Genomic DNA, 15597 nt, shown 5'->3' on the forward strand with positions numbered 1-15597 from the left:
TGCCTCTCCCCAGGGCTTTGGCAGGGGGTACTGGACTGCGGAGGTGCAGAGGGGAGACCTTTAATTGACAGCATCATCTGTGAGAGATCTCACAACTGTACAAGCATCAGATGGGCTGCTCCAGGGACCCTGGCTGAACTGCTTTTATGTGGTTAGGAAAAGACTCCGCGACCTGGCTTCCCAGGGTTCCTGGAGACAGTTCTCATGGATGGCCAAGGCCCTGGGCCACAAGCCCACTAGGAATCCATGCCCAGCCCTCTGGCTGCAGGCCCCTGCTGTGCCCTCCCAGGCTCGTGTCCTGCCCCTCTGGGCCAGCCAGGCTGCCCTGCATGCCTTCACCTTCACGCACTGACTTAGTTCCTGTACCCTCCCCTTGCCCCTACCCTTGACCTTGAAATATTGGAATTGTCACCATTCATGGTGGCTGACACTGGTGCAGGGCTTTCCAGCATTAAAAGAGCTCCTCAGACACAGAAGCTCATTTAACCTACTTGACCTGGAAAGGAGATGTGAGGATCCACCTTTCACAAATGGGAAAACAAAGGCTCAAATAGTTGAGGACAATGAACATTTCATGAGCCTTTCTTTATATGAATCCCACGGCACGCAAACGCCCAACAAAATGCAGTCCCCAGCCTTGCGGACCTATTTGACTGATCTTCTGATCCCACATTCAGTGCTCTGCAGGCCTTGTATATTGTCCGGCCAGCCAGCCAGCCGGCCAGCCAGCCAGCCTGCCAGCCAGCCACATACTTGTCCGTTCACCCATCCATTCATTTAACACACTTGTGTTGAGGGCTGACTCTGTTCAAGGTACTGTAATAGGCTCTGGGGTCATGAATTAATAAGACAGAAGCCTAGGTCACAATTCTAGAGAGGAGGACAAACATTTGAATTCTATGAGACCCTTGATGTTATCAAAGTATGTGACCAAGAGTTTCACAATTCCCAAATCCCAAACATATGCACAGAATGTAATTTCCTCCATATAATGTTCAATTTACCAATCTCTCGCTTCCATTTCTGTGCAGAGATTTTGACCTTATTCTGTATTATGATGTTTCTACTGCTATTATAACAAGCAATTGCCAAATTCAACCTCCCCTTCTTTTTTATACAAAACAGCTATTTTCTAGTTAAGAAGAACCATTTTCTTAGATGGTCTTAATTTCACTACCAGCATGGTACTTGGCAATCCTTTCAGTCTTTTCTCACTAGACACAAGGATTTATCCCTTTGCAATTTCTTCATATGGCCCAGTGAGCGAGGCAAGGCAGTGCTGTGACGAGGATGCTGAGTGTCCCAGCCAGGATCGCTCCCTAACTGGCCCCTTTCCACATGTCAGCATCAGGATGAACGTGATCCAGACCCGTGTCTCAGCAAAACTGCAAACTGTGGTCACGGGCTCTGAGCTCACTCCCTAAGGGCTGAAAGCAAGTGTTTGCACTCTGAATGCCAGCTCTGCAGTGCAGTGGGTGAGTGCAGCCAGCCTCTCACCCCACATGGGCCTTGCTTCCCCTTTCCCACCCTGGCCTTCCCTCATTGGGAACCTGCCACAGAGGCCCCCTGGGGACTCTTCTCTGTCTCATCTCAATCCAGCCACTCCTCTCTGGCCAGCCTCTCCAGATTGTACCAATTGTCTGCTCTAATTCCATGTCTCTGCCTGTATCCCAGGTGTGTGCCAACCCTCCCAAACTGCCAGAAAGTTTCCTGAGGACAAGACCCTAATCCTGTCCTCCCCAAGTCCTCGTTACCTACCACCCAGAATCAGTGGTGAAGGATCCTCAGAAAGTCATTCCCCCTAAGGACAGGCTCCTTAGCACCTACCTTAAACTGTCCTTAACGGGTTTTCAAACAGTAGGGCCCCTTACATCTTATACCCTGTCACTACCCTTACCAGGGGAAGTTCAATGCCAGCTGAACCCTCATCTAATCTTCACCCAATGACTCAGTCAGCCCCAGTTCCCACAGAGGGGCAGTTCTGCCATTAGTTTCTCCCCAGGTCTCTAGGGCAGGAATCTCTAATGAGTCAACACAAAGGAGGCAGAAAATCAACTCCTCTCAGCCTCAGGATAAAACCATGTTTTAAAAGAATATTTAGTATTTCTCATCCAAGAAAATAGAATAGACATATTTTTTCTGACATGGCTCTAGCAGAAGAAATGGTGTAAACATCATTCTTCCACTTACAACAACTAAAAACCTGGATATTATATATAAAACAAATGTAGGAAAACTCTTAAAGGACGAGAGAAGAAGGAATGCCAGCTAGGGACCTCAGGAGCCAAAGAAAGACATGGTAGTGGGTTCTCTGGGTTTTCTATTTGTTTCATGTATTTCAGACTTGGAACAGAAGAAAGTGGCAACCTAGAAGAAGAGGGCATAGATTTTTTTTAAAGCCAACAGAAGCCTAATCTCTCTAGCCAAAGCTCCAGGGATGGGGCAGCCTAGCAAGACAGAAAACTTACAGAGAGTAACCGCTCTACTCCAAACAAACACCACAAAAAAACACTGCAGCCCCTCCCCGTCGCTCTCCAGCTAAAGCAGAGTAAGAATCCTGGACTCTGTACCCATCAGGCTATAAGGTACCCCAACTGCCCCTTTCCCCCGGCAACTGGGGATGTCAGGGAAGGCCAAGGTGGGAGCTGGGACTTTCACCCCCACCAGACAGGAACAAGTCCCAAATCCATCAGTGATGGCAGACACCAGGTAGGGAACCTAGGCTTCACATTCCACCTGGCAGTAATGGGGTGCCACTATTCCCCGTTCCCCTGCTAGGGTAATGTCAGAAGAAGGCAACAAAAATAAGACCCAAAGACCCAAGTTCTGACCAGAAATCACTTGTCATAACAAGAACAAAGAAGATCTCAAACTCAATGAAAAAAGATAACCAATAGATGCCAGAAAACACCTTATCTGAGAGATTTGGTGGTATAATCACACATGCCTCGCATTGCCTTGGTCAGCAGATAGTTGGTAAATAATAATTAGAAAACCCTGCTGACTCCGCAGTGATCATTTGATGTACTGTTCCAAAGTAGACAGCATGATTTATTTTCTTGTCACTTTCAGCTTCAAGGGAGTCAAACCCATGAACTTGGAGCCAGCTGCCAACTCCAGGAGATACATAAGGGGAGCCCTCTGCACCCCAGCGGGGAAACACTGAGACACCTTCTTCCCACCTTCTCAGTGTCACTCAGTCCCCCGAGTCACCATGAGCAGACAGAGCTATGCCTGGAGGTACCAGAGCAAAAGCTTCAGCAGCTTCAGCAAAGGCTCAGCTGTATTGCTGGGAGAGGCAGGAAGCTCGCTGTTGATCTGCAAGAGCAGCAACCACTGCCAAGTGCAAAAGCAAAACTCCACTTCTACTTTAGTCCTGAAGTATGGACAGGCGCACACTTTTCCATTAGCACTATCAGTTCACAGTCATCCACGTTGATGGTCATCACCCCGGGAACCTGCAAACATGGTTTATCAAAAACTTGTTTTTATTTGATTTTCTAAAGCCCCATTTGACTCATTCTGGGGCATCCAGTCCTCCGGAAGATTCACAGACCCTGGGTGCTCACCCAAGGTGGGAGGGGAGAGGGAGATCTGCAGGGACCCGGAGGAGGCAGGCATGCCTGCCTGGCCCCACCTCATTCCCTGGGAAAGCCAGTGTGGATCGTCCACCTGGAGATAACGTGAGATCTGAGTTCATGGGTCTCCCCTTCTCCAGGGATGAGGATAAAAATGTAAGAGAAGCAAATACATCTTAGAACCACACTCCAGGTGGAGTTCAGTTTGAAATAAAGGTCCAGTGAGAACTGCCAGGCTAGAAGGGGTGTGAATAGAGCCCTGGGTCCCCACTGTTTATGGAGAAGATCTTGTATCCTAGGTTTCCTTTTAAAGACTTGCCTACTTTTCCATCACCCACCTTGATCTTCCCCATCTCTGCCATACTTTCTAATACACTTATGGGAAATTCATTCTGTTTGGGAACTTTATGCGCTAACCAGATTTTCATCCCTAATCACTGCTCTGCAACACACTCATATCCACATACGCACATGCTCACCCTGTGTTCTCTCCCTGCTCAGTCACCTGTGCCGATGGGATGATATGTTATTTCTATTTGGCTTTAGAAGGTGAGCAAAAGTGACCCTTATTTTCCCTCTTTATGGGAAAGCTCAGCTTTTGTTTTTAAAATAATTAATGTCAGGTCCTCAAGCCTTGCTTGGCAGTCAAGCTGGTGTCATTATCACCTAATCAAGGGGTAACTGTGTTGTTTTCATTATTGTTATGAAGATTATTATCAGGTCAATGGCCAGAGGGTGTGTAGTGGGACTAGGAAGAAATACAAATGATCAATAGGCACATGAAAAGATGCTCAACATCACTAATTATCAGAGAAATGCAAATCAAAGCTACAATGAGGTATCACTTCACACCTGCCACAATGGCTATCAAAAGTCCACAAATGACAAATGCTGGAGAGGCTGTGGAGAAAAGGGAACCCTCCTACACTGCTGGTGGGAATGCAGTTTGGTGCAGCCACTGTGGAAAACAGTATGGAGATTCCTCAAAAGACTAGGAATAGACTTACCATATGACCCAGGAATCCCACTCCTGAGCACATATCCAGAAGGAACCCTACTTCAAAATGACACCTGCACCCCAATGTTCATAGCAGCACTATTTACAATACCCAAGACATGGAAACAGCCTAAATGTCGATTGACAGATGATTGAATAAAGAAGATGTGGTATATTTATACAATAGAATACTATTCAGCCATAAAAAACAACATAACGCCATTTGCAGCAACATGGATGTCCCTGGAGAATGTCATTCTAAGTGAAGTGAGTCAGAAAGAGAAAGAAAAATGCCATATGAGATCGCTCATATGTGGAATCTAAAAAAAAAAAGAAAAAGAACATAAATACAAAACAGAAACAGACTCATAGACATTGAAAACAAACTTGTGGTTGCCAAGGGGGAGGGGGATGGGAAGGGACAGACTGGGAGTTCAAAATTTGTAGATACTGACAGGCATATGCAGAATAGATAAACAAGATTATACTGTATAGCACAGGGAAATATTTACAAGATCTTGTGGTAGCTCACAGTGAAAAAGAATGCAACAATGAATACATGTATGCTCATGTATAACTGAAAAATTGTGCTCCACACTGGACATTGACACAACATTGTAAACTGACTATAACTCAGTAAAAAAATATTCAACATTAAATAAATAAATAAGTAAATAAAATGACTAAAGCTAAATAATTAAGAAAAATGCATTCAAAATATTATATATATATGTGTGTGTGTGTATGTTAATGCTAGTTATTTCCTGTAATGGCTAGTTTTTAAATTTTTCAACTATTTTTCCAAGTTTGAGATAATGAACAAGTATTATTTTTACAATAGAAGCAGTCAAGCCCTATGAGACTCCAAACCCCACCGCAGGGAAGCGAAACAGCCTTTCCTTTAGAAAACACTCCGGCAGGCCAGGGACCCTGATCCCTTCCTTTGGTCACTCCATAACTATGACAGCAGCTGCCTGAGGGAACATTCTGGACCCAGGCTCCACCCACGACGTTTCACTCAGGCCAGGAAAAAGCAGGTTACTACACTGGCCAGTGGTCCCATCTCAGACCCTTAATTCTCCCCTTCCCCCTGAAGCTGCAGGCCTGGCAGAAGTCATTCCACGCACCTGTGCACACTGGCAGGACTCGGCCACCTCGTCTGGTTGGTCTCCTCCTCTGGACCCCGGCCAGGAATCTGAGCTATCTCCCCTGCCCTATCATCCTGTACCCTCCTTGCTCGAAGCATGGTTCCCCGCATCACCAACATCAGACTCGTCTAGAAGCTTGTTTAAAATGCGTATTTCTGGGCTCCACTCCAATCTTCTGCAGTGAAAACTCGGGGCAGAGGGGGACATTGGAACCAGGAATGTGCATTTTGAATGAGCTCCCCAGGTGATTTTAAGGTGCCACCTCTACCCTGAGTGGCTCTTAATTACATGCTGCCTTGTCTTGATAGCTATTCGTAAATTTCTTATCCGTCCCCTAACTGGACTGTAAGCTCCCGGCAGGACGCAGTCTCTTGTGAGCGTTGGTACCCCCAAAACAGCCAAATGCAGTACTGTCCAACAGACATTCGCTGAACTCAAATGAAATAGGATGAAAATATCACGGAGCTTCAGGTGCTCACACCCATCCACACACAGCGCCTCTAAGCCTCTCTCCTGACTCTGTGTCCCAGACCCCCCATTAGGTGGGGAGGCTTAATAAAGGAGCCTGGCTGACCTAGCAGCACAGACAGGCACTCTTTTTATCAGAGCTGGAGGGATCTGTAGAGATTCTCTCTTTTCATCTCCTTTAACTGGTGCAAAACTCGAGCCTTGGAAAGAAGAATGACTCATCCAGTGCCCAACAATTCCTCCAAGATGAAGATCAGCGTTCAAGTCTCTCAACTCCTATGCAAGGCCTTCCCCACATCACAGCAAGTAGAAGAATCATGAACATTCCATTCAAGAGGGCTTCCTGGAGGAGGCAAGCTAAAGACTCATTTGAGTTGACAGGGAAGAAAGAGTATGGTGCAGAGAAGGAAAGAGGCTTCCAAGGCAGCCCAGAGCTGCAGACAGCCTGGATGGGAGCTCAGGGGCTTCCACTGGTTCACCCTGAGGAGAAGGAGCCTCAGGTCAGAGCTCCTGTGAGAAGGGGAGGGGGGCAGTCTGTGGGAAAATGCTTAAGAAGAGTGGCTTTTTTTCTGGGAAAGAGAATTTTCTACAAGTTCCCCTGTTGATTTCTTGGCAAAATCACAGTCCCCAGGTCTGGCAGATACTTTTCAAGAACACCACACCCATCTCTTGACTCCAGAGCTAGCCCCTGCTCGCCTCTGTTCTTAAAGACTTCCAGAAGAAAACACCCTTGGCTTCTCTGGGCCACATTGCCCCCGGGTGGCATGTTCCTCCTCCAGGAAGCCTCCCCTCCCCATCCTTTCCAAAGCTCTCCATTTTCTGGTGTCTTAAGTTAGATAGCAATGAGTTGCAGCTCCTGGTTACCCACCTCTGCCAAGGTTTGACATTAAACACACACCACATGCTGTGAATTGCAAATGAAGTTTATTGCACAGACACCAAGACCACGTCACTTTAGACACTGAGCAAACAAGAGGGCTATGTACACAGAAACAGATTTCCCTGGGGGCACTGCCAGGGGAAATGTGCAGGCTTCGAGATGGGGTCCTCAACGGAATATTGGTTGGAAAAAGGACCACCCAATGGGCAATGCAAGAAGGGGCCAGGAATGGGGGCACAGCTGGAAGCACACACCTAGACAATTTGTGACTCTTTCCTCAGGGACTGAGGGTGTCACTGGCTCCAGCTAACTGGTTTGGAGAGAAAATATTTCAGAAACTGTATGTGGGCATCCCTCTCCCCCAAAAGATACCATCAGAGGTGAATGACCAGATTTGACTTCCTGTCAATCAGATGGACAGAGACAGTAATCTACATTCTGGAGTGGGAGAGTCAAGGGCGGGACTCCATCTTTATCTAAAAGAGAAGGTCACGCTGGAACCGTGACCTTCACCTGAGCCAGAACCACCCTTTACTGAGCTAGAACCTCCCCTTCCGGAGCTTAAGTCCGCTTTGGAGCCGCCCCCAGAGCCGTACCCTCCCCCAGAGCCAGAGCCCCCTATGGAGCCACCTCCTGAACTGTATCCTCCTCCAGAACCAGACCCTCCCCCAGAGCCAGAGACCCCTCTGGAGCCGCCTCCAGAGCTGTGTTTTCCTCCAGAACCATATCCTCCTCCAGAGCCATACCCGCCACCAGAGCCAGAGCCTCCTCCACCACTGCCTCTGGAGCTGGACCTTCGGCCTCCGAAGCCATAACTGCTGCTTCCAGAGCTGTATCCTCCTCCTCCAGAACCGGACCCTCTACCTCCAGCACCATGGCCTCCAAAACCAGCCCTGGACCCCACGTTCGAAGAGACGGTGCTGCTCGTGACAGCTGCAGAGAGAGATGCTGTTACGCGGCAGTTCTGACTGCCTCGGCCCCGCCTCCGCCCGCCGGACGCACCGCCCCCTCGGGCAGGACCACACCCCCATCACTTACACACTGTCACACTGCTGCTGAGGTCTCCAGACATCCTGTCAGAGAGAGGGAGAGAATGTTAACTCCTGGCAGAGCGCTTAGGTATAGCCTACATGTTATTTTTCAGCCTCCACCTACGAACGTGCCGGTCAGCCTCGAAACTCAGCCACCAGGGCCTTACACAGCTCCCTTTCCCTCTGCGCTGCCAGGTCACAGACAGGGGGACGGGCTTCACGTGTCCACAAGACCTGGCATCCCAGTCCAGCTCTCAAGTTTTCGCTCTGATAAAAATGGTCAAAAGCAAATTCACTTCTGACCTGACAAGCCACAGTTTTATTTAAATCCATTTTAGGGAATCTGATATTCAGAATCCAAGCCACAGCAGAAACTCTGAAGCGAGGCTACACTGTGAACATGCAATTCAGAAAGAACTGTGACTCTGTGCAGCCTCCCTATCCCGCCCTCCTGCCCGACCCTCCTCGCTTCATCTGAAATCTTTCCCACTTCCTCTTGCAAGGTGGAGAGAGGAGGCCTGGCCTCGCCAACAGGTACTGAGCCACAGCCAGAGCAAAGCTCTCCATCTCTGTCATACTGGCTTGCTGGTGGCCCTGGTAGCTTTTCCCTTCTAGTCCCTTCTGCAGGGATTCAGTCACCAGGGATGTTGAGGGCACTGACAAAGGTCTCAGACCACAGAGGAGGGAAAGGCTCCCTTTGGAGGTTAGTGAATGGTTCCATTTGTCACTCCAGATACTGGCAAAGAACTAGATCGAGCACCTGCTCTGGGTGCACATGCCCCGGCCAGTCAGCTCCTTCCCACCCACGACCTCCCTATTCTGGGTCACAAAGCAGAGGGAGGAAAAGGCCGCACACCCTGCAGACCCAGAGACTGTCTAGGACTGATCTGTGCAGATAGAAGTTGTTTTCTCTCTCAGAAAAGACCAAGATTAACTTACTGCTTAATTTAATTTAAAATTTCATCTGCCTTGTTAGTTGTTCCAAACTGAGACGTCTACATCTCTTCGTGTTACTTTGTGTTCTGAATCTCTGCTCGGGGAACACAGTGACGTCGGCTCTCAACCATCAGACGGCTCTGCCCCAGCCCCGCTTTCCCTGCCTTTGCCTCCAGCCCTGGCTCCGGGAGAGGAAAGGGTGGACCCGGGGCCCCTCACCTGCACTCCTCGCCCTCCAGCAGCTTGCGGTAGGTGGCGATCTCCACGTCCAGGGCCAGCTTGGTGCTCATCAGCTCCTGGTAGTCACGCAGCAGGCGGGCCAGGTCCTCCTTGTTCTTCTGCAGGGTGTCCTCCAGCTCAGACAGCTTGTTCTGGGCATCTTTGAGGGCATCCTCTCCCCTCTGCTCGGCATCTGCAATGGAGTCTTGCACATTCTTACACTAGGAGAGAAGGAGAAAAGGTTTCTGTTGGTGCAGAGAGTAGAGTCTGTCTGGCAGAGGGGAAGAGGGAGCAGAGTTGTACAGAGTGTGAGAAGCCACAATCACTGGCCGTAAAAGTGTTGGGTCCCCTTGGAGTTAATGCAAGTCGCAAACAGCCTGCTGAGACTTCCTGCTGTCTCTGATCCCCTGTCTTCCCAAGTCACCTTTGACTGGACCCTTACACTTTCTCCGTAATGGCCTCTGATCCTCATAACCCAGGACCAGAGTCATTACCCCATTTTACAGCTGCAGATGAAAACATGCAATGTGTGGCACTTCCCAGAACTTCTGTTCCTTGCGGAGTTGACTCTCTGCCCCATTAACTCTTCCGAAGCTACTGTCCAGTGTGGGAGGGTATAGCTCAGTGGTAAGGCGCATGCTTAGCATGCACGAGGTCCTGGGTTCAATCCCCAGTACCTCCATCAAATAAATAAACAAACAAACCCAATTGCCCCCCACCACCAAAAAAACCAGCAAAACAAAACAATTTTTTTTTCATTTTTTAAAAAGCTAATGTCCAACCCCAGGCCAAGTGCCTGCAACCCTCACTGCCCCTGCGTCACACAGCTGGCTGGTGCTTAGGGCTTTTTCCAAGGACAAACGGGTATGAACAGGAAGCGATGCCTGCGATAAACAGCAAGCCATGACCTCTAGCTTCATATGTTATGTGTTATTGTTCCATTTCACCCGTGAAAGCAATCCACAAGTCAACACAGTTTCTCCCTGCACTAACCCCTACTTTAGGATGCCTCTTAGACCACTCTAAAAATTGTTATAAATCTTAAATTATATTACACTTGAGGCATTTAGGATTAGCACCTGCTAGATTCAATTTCTCAGTTCTCTGTCTCTTTCTTTCACACACACATCTATACCCAGCCTCCCACCCTGCCCGAGCCCCACTCAGCCAGGGAAGCCACCGCAGTCCCTGGGCCATGCCCCACCTGCTTCTTCACTTGGGAGATCTCCCCTTGCAGCCTCTGGATCACACGGTTCAGCTCACTGATCTCCATCTTGACCTCCTTCAGGCTGTCTCCATGCTTCCCAGCAGTGATCTGCAGCTCCTCGTACTGTGCAGGGAGAGGACAGTGGCAGCTTGGGGGAAGCTTGGCATGAGCCAAGAAAGTCTGATACTGTCCAGGGAGGGTCAACCAACCTGAGAGTCATGTCTGCTTCCTTAGATGATGGGGAACCATCTCACACCCCGAAAAGGACTCAGTGCCGTTTTCGACTGAGGGCATTTGGGGCACTGTGGACACTCCTTCTTGGGAATGATGCCCGATTTCCACTAGATAAAAACACTGCTAACTGACGGTACCCTTCTAGCTGGGGTGGAACCCAGCTTGCTAGACGAAGCCGGAGCTCTCCCTGCCCTCCCAGAACTTGCCTTGCTGTGGTACAGCGCCTCAGCCTCAGCCTTGCTCTTCTGGGCGATCTCTTCATACTGGCTCTTGACCTCGGAGATAATGCTGTCCAGGTTCAGGTTGCGGTTGTTGTCCATGGACAGGATGACATTGGTGTCCGTGACATTCTGTTGCAGCTGAGACAGCTCCTGCAACACACAAGAGGTCTGCCCGCAGCCAAAGGCAATGAAGGGAGATTCCCCTTCCCACTGTTTGGAAAATACAGACTCTCGGACTAGTCGTGCCCTGGGGGGGATTTAAAGCAATACAGCTGCCATTTTTTAGGTCTCTGCCAGGTCGCACTGAGAATTATGGGGAGGACTCTGCATTTCTGAGCCTCCTAGTTAACAGCCTTCACCATTTATGCAGTTTTGATAAAGTGCCCCCAGGAAGAAGTCAGTCGATGGCAAATGCCTTAAATTGTACTTCCTGTTTCAGAAGTCACGTGTGTGCACTTGGGCAGGTAAGTGGTAAATATATTACATTTTGACCTTTGAAGAATTTTGGACATAGAGATAGAAACGGGGCAGGTCTCTTCCTAAGAGGAGCTGGAGAGAGAAGTTGTGACATCACAGGAGAAAGTTCCTCTCCTCCAAGATCTACTCCACAGATGCTCCTGGTGGCCTGGAACCAGGGCAAGCTGAAGTCAGCCGTCAATGGATTCCACCCACCAACAGGGAGGGACTTCCTTTGGTGAGAAGGATGGAAATAAAGGTCTCTCCAGGAGCAGCCTCCTTACCGCATCAAAGAGGATTTTCAGGAAGTCAATCTCCTGTTTTATCATGTCCACCTTGACCTGCAGGTCCACCTTGTTCATGTAGGCATTGTCTACGTCCTACAGGGAAGATCAGGGGCCCTTGATGAATTTCATGCCCCCCACCCCTCATCTTGCAGTGCTCTGTGTACGGGCCCTGCCCCCTCCCTGCCGCTCCTCCAGCCAGTCCCTGTTAGCTGCTCTCCAAAATCCCGGATGAGCCACGTCCCCACAGGACCTCATTTGGCATGGAGTCTGCAGTGCACCTCTGCTGGGGGCTCCACACCCCTATCACTGCTCACACTCCCCCAAGACCATCAGAGCTCTGATGGGACCAAGCTTTGTCAAGCATTCTCTCCCTCTTGCTTGAGACGTGTTTTTCTACTAAGAAGTGCAATGGCCTCTGTGGCTTTTAACAGTCCTCAATTCTCCCACCCTGCCTGTCCATCCCACCTCTCCTGAATTCTCTGAATTTTACACCAAAGCCTCTGCAGGAACCAGGCTGAGAATCCACACTTTTGCCTTCTGGCTCAAACCTTGGTCGGCCCAACTGATAGCAACCTTTAAACAGGCATTCTAAGGCAGTCCCATTCCCTCCTCAGCCCTTTAGAAGAAGAATGAAGTGCTTTCTCTGTTTGCATCTTGAGCGATTCAATATAGGCTTCGAGTAGGCAGTTGATAGGAAATGCTCTAGCAAATGTGCAGAACGTGTCCAGAAGCTTGACCTACAGAGTCACCCTTATTCCAGGAGAACCAGCCATGGACACGCCTCACCCCTCACCCTGGTTACTGCTGTTTTCACGCAGAGGTGTGCTCCAGCCTGTCTGTCTGAGCCCAACGGGCTTCTGAAGCGCCCTCACTCCCACCTCAGCCATGACATTCCCTCACTCACCTTTTTAAGTTTCACAAAATCATTCTCAGCATCTGTGCGCTTGTTGATTTCGTCCTCATACCTGTTGGGACACAGGGACACAGCTGTTAGATTAGTTCTGGTTTGTTTACTTTTTTCTTTTCTTCTTCCTACTGGATTCACCCAAAAGACTCCATTCTCTGGGAATATAAAACACTTTGGTTTAAACTGAAAGTATGATATCCCCAAATGAGGATGCTTTTCTATCATTGAAAACATGTAAAAAACATTATCTCTAAAGCCCTAACTGTCTTCTTCACAAATAATCAGCAAAGATACAGATGCTCCTCCCCTTCATCACCATAAATGCAACTGGGAGATGAGTGGTTTTCTGGGGCAATGATTGGAGAGCTCAGATCCACATTCATCTCCACTTAGAGTTTACTCTACCACCTACTTCTTCTTAAAATCCTCAACAAGATCCTGCATGTTGTTCAGCTCTGAATCTTGGGATGTTCTTTCTGCAGAAAGCGTGTTCACGTAAGTCTGCAGTTTGCCAATGTACTCCTGAAAGAGGGGGTCCAGGCGGGTGGTACGGGTGCTGACGTCAACTTGTTGCAGCAGCTCCCATTTGGTCTGCAGCACCTGGTTCTGCTGCTCCAGGAACCGCACCTGCGGTGACCGGAGGGAAAGCACGTGAGCTCTGGGTTGCCCCTCCCTTCAACAGGCCGCACACGCCAGAGTCAGCTCTGGTCCTGCCTCGGGTGATGGAGACAACTGTGCGGCTTCATCCTCACCAGCTGGAGGCCAGATCCTGCCAGACAGAGGTTCTGAGCTCTCTGCCTCCACACTTGGAAAGTTCAGTAGGCTCCTAGTGTGATGCCTGGTGCTCTCCACACAGAGAACTCTCCCCTACTTCACTGCCCACTATTTTGTTTCCAGCTGCTCCCAACACTCTAGGCCATCTCCCTCCCGATTCTAGTTGAATTCCTGGCAAAGGTCCCATAAATTCTGGGGAAAACCAAAAGCCAGGCATCCACTGGCACTGCTCCTAAGGGATTATGAGTGTGAGAGCCCTGGAGGGCAGGGTTCCTTGACCTGGTTTTGAAGAGCCTTGTAAATCCCTTAGACAGGTTCCTCAGCCTTGAAATGGGAGAAAGCCTGTCACACTCCAAAGTGACACCAATAAAGACTTTATGGGTCACAAAACTGACGACGCTTCTCTTGAAGGCAGGAGTTGCGTTCGTCCCCAAGTAGACATTTCAGGTTCAACTTCCCCAAATGTAACGCAGCAATCAGTTCTCGGGAAGGAAGGACGATCTCAGAAGATGTCTTACTAATCCCTCCCAAAACCTGCTGTCACATGGCCTAAACTAGTCCGTCTATTACTTGTCTATATCTGTTCTGTGATTTTCAGAATTTTCCATAAGTATTGTTTGTTTAGGATGAAACAATAAAGCCAAAGGCACAAATAATCCCTGACTGCAGACTGTTATGAAAGATGTAGCCCACGAAGTCAGCATCTTTCCCACGTGGGTATTGGCAACTACTCAGGTCAGTATGACCACACCCATGGCTCCTGAAAAAAACAAATCTCCGTCATTTGCTTTCCAATCAGCACTGAAAGTAGGGCAATCCTGAGCATCAGATGGAGTCAGCTTCTCGTGACTCACCTTGTCGATGAAGGAAGCAAATTTGTTGTTGAGAGTTTTGATCTGCTCCCGCTCCTGAGACTTCACATTCTTTATGTCTGGGTCAACTTTCACGTTGAGAGGCTGCAGGAGGCTCTGGTTGATAGACACTTCGTGGATGCCTCCACCAGGGAATCCTCCAGGCCCAAAGCCACCAGGACCCCCAAAACCTCCAAAGCCACCACCACCTCCAAACCGGCCTCTACCACCTCCACCAAAACCGCTGCCTCCAAAGCCGCTGCCTCCTCCAAAGCCACTGCCTCCTCCAAAGCCACTGCCTCCTCCAAAGCTGATGCCACTTCCAAAGCCAATGCCACCTCCAAAGCCACCTCTTCTGCCACCAAATCCTCCAACGGAGCTAAAGCTTCTACCTCCTCCAGCCACACTAGCGGAGATGTACTTGGTCCCTCCAAGACCAGCAAGGCTCTGACTGCCAAAGCCGCCACCACCATGGCGGCTCAAGCAGGAGAAGCTGGTGGCTGATCGCCGGCTCCCACCGGAGACCACAGCTGAACCACTGCTGAAGCCCCGGAATCCTCCTCCACCTCCTCCTCCTATTCCTCGAGGTTTGCACGAGATCTGACAACTCATGATGCCTTTGCCCAGAGAGGGAAAGGTGAAGTTTCCTGGGAAGCGTTAAGGCTGGAGACTCGATTCTGCTGTCAGGAGACTGGCAGGGTCCTCTTTTATATCCGCCAACTAGGTGTTGTGTGCATGGGTGTGAGCTCGCTTATTAATGGGTTTGGTCTGCCTGGAAGCTACTGCTGGTGATTATCAAGCAAATAGCCATTAAAAATCTACTAATCAGTTCCATCCCAGAACTTGCTTTGATTGCAAACTTCTGTTTATCTGGGCATCAGTCATGCAACTTGATTATTGTAAAATCATCAAAAGAGGAGATTAGGATGTGAATTTCTCAATCTGAAAAAGGAACTTCTACCTCCCTGCTCTGGACCAACCCAAGGGAGGCTAGCTACCACTCAGGCCTGGGGAGTCTTGCTACCCAGTTCAGCTGATGAAAGAGATGACAGGTTTAGAGACTGCCAGAGGCCCTCAATACCAGCCTTAGAGTTCCCCTTGCTTTTCCATCTGAGCCAGGAAGAGTTTCAACAAGTGATTTTGGAGAGCACAAATGTGATGTGGGGAAATACACATCCTATTCCAGAAAGAAGCTGAACTAGGATGTTTCAAAAGAGTTGTCAGTTTGCAAACGATCTTGACTCTTTCCTTCCCATGCCACACCTGAATACACTGTAGCCAGTAACAGAGGAGATAATTTTCTTTCCTGTAACCAGAAGTCTTTAAAACCATCAGCTCTGCCACTCCAAGATCCAAGTGCATATTGCTTTGGCCAGCCAGTAATCATGTATTGCCCGATGGTC

At 49.1% G+C, this 15597-nt stretch overlaps 1 protein-coding gene across 1 annotated transcript; it reads right to left on the minus strand.

Annotated features, from left to right (window-relative positions):
• Positions 1-7103: 7103 nt before the first annotated feature.
• Positions 7104-14986, minus strand: KRT2 (keratin 2). Its single transcript, XM_032492912.1, has 9 exons — positions 14198-14986; positions 12982-13196; positions 12567-12627; positions 11660-11755; positions 10905-11069; positions 10462-10587; positions 9258-9478; positions 8110-8144; positions 7104-8004 (listed from the first exon to the last, which is right to left on the minus strand). The coding sequence occupies exons 1-9, from the start codon at positions 14804-14806 to the stop codon at positions 7544-7546; spliced, it is 1989 nt and encodes a 662-aa protein (XP_032348803.1). The 5' UTR covers positions 14807-14986; the 3' UTR covers positions 7104-7543.
• Between the last annotated feature and the right edge of the window lie 611 nt (positions 14987-15597).

Source organism: Camelus ferus, chromosome 12 (assembly GCF_009834535.1).
Source record: "Camelus ferus isolate YT-003-E chromosome 12, BCGSAC_Cfer_1.0, whole genome shotgun sequence".
Taxonomy (NCBI): domain Eukaryota; kingdom Metazoa; phylum Chordata; class Mammalia; order Artiodactyla; family Camelidae; genus Camelus; species Camelus ferus.

What these genes read in the sequence shown, in the direction of transcription:
- KRT2 (XM_032492912.1), bottom strand. Translation starts at nt 14,806, where the DNA reads ATGAGTTGTCAGATCTCGTGCAAACCTCGAGGAATAGGAGGAGGAGGT. An exon ending in TGAAAATCCTCTTTGATGCG is followed by an intron (nt 11,070 to 11,659) that starts GTAAGGAGGCTG and finishes TGTGTGTTGCAG; the next exon opens with GAGCTGTCTCAGCTGCAACA. An exon ending in TCTCCCAAGTGAAGAAGCAG is followed by an intron (nt 9,479 to 10,461) that starts GTGGGGCATGGC and finishes CTTCTCTCCTAG; the next exon opens with TGTAAGAATGTGCAAGACTC.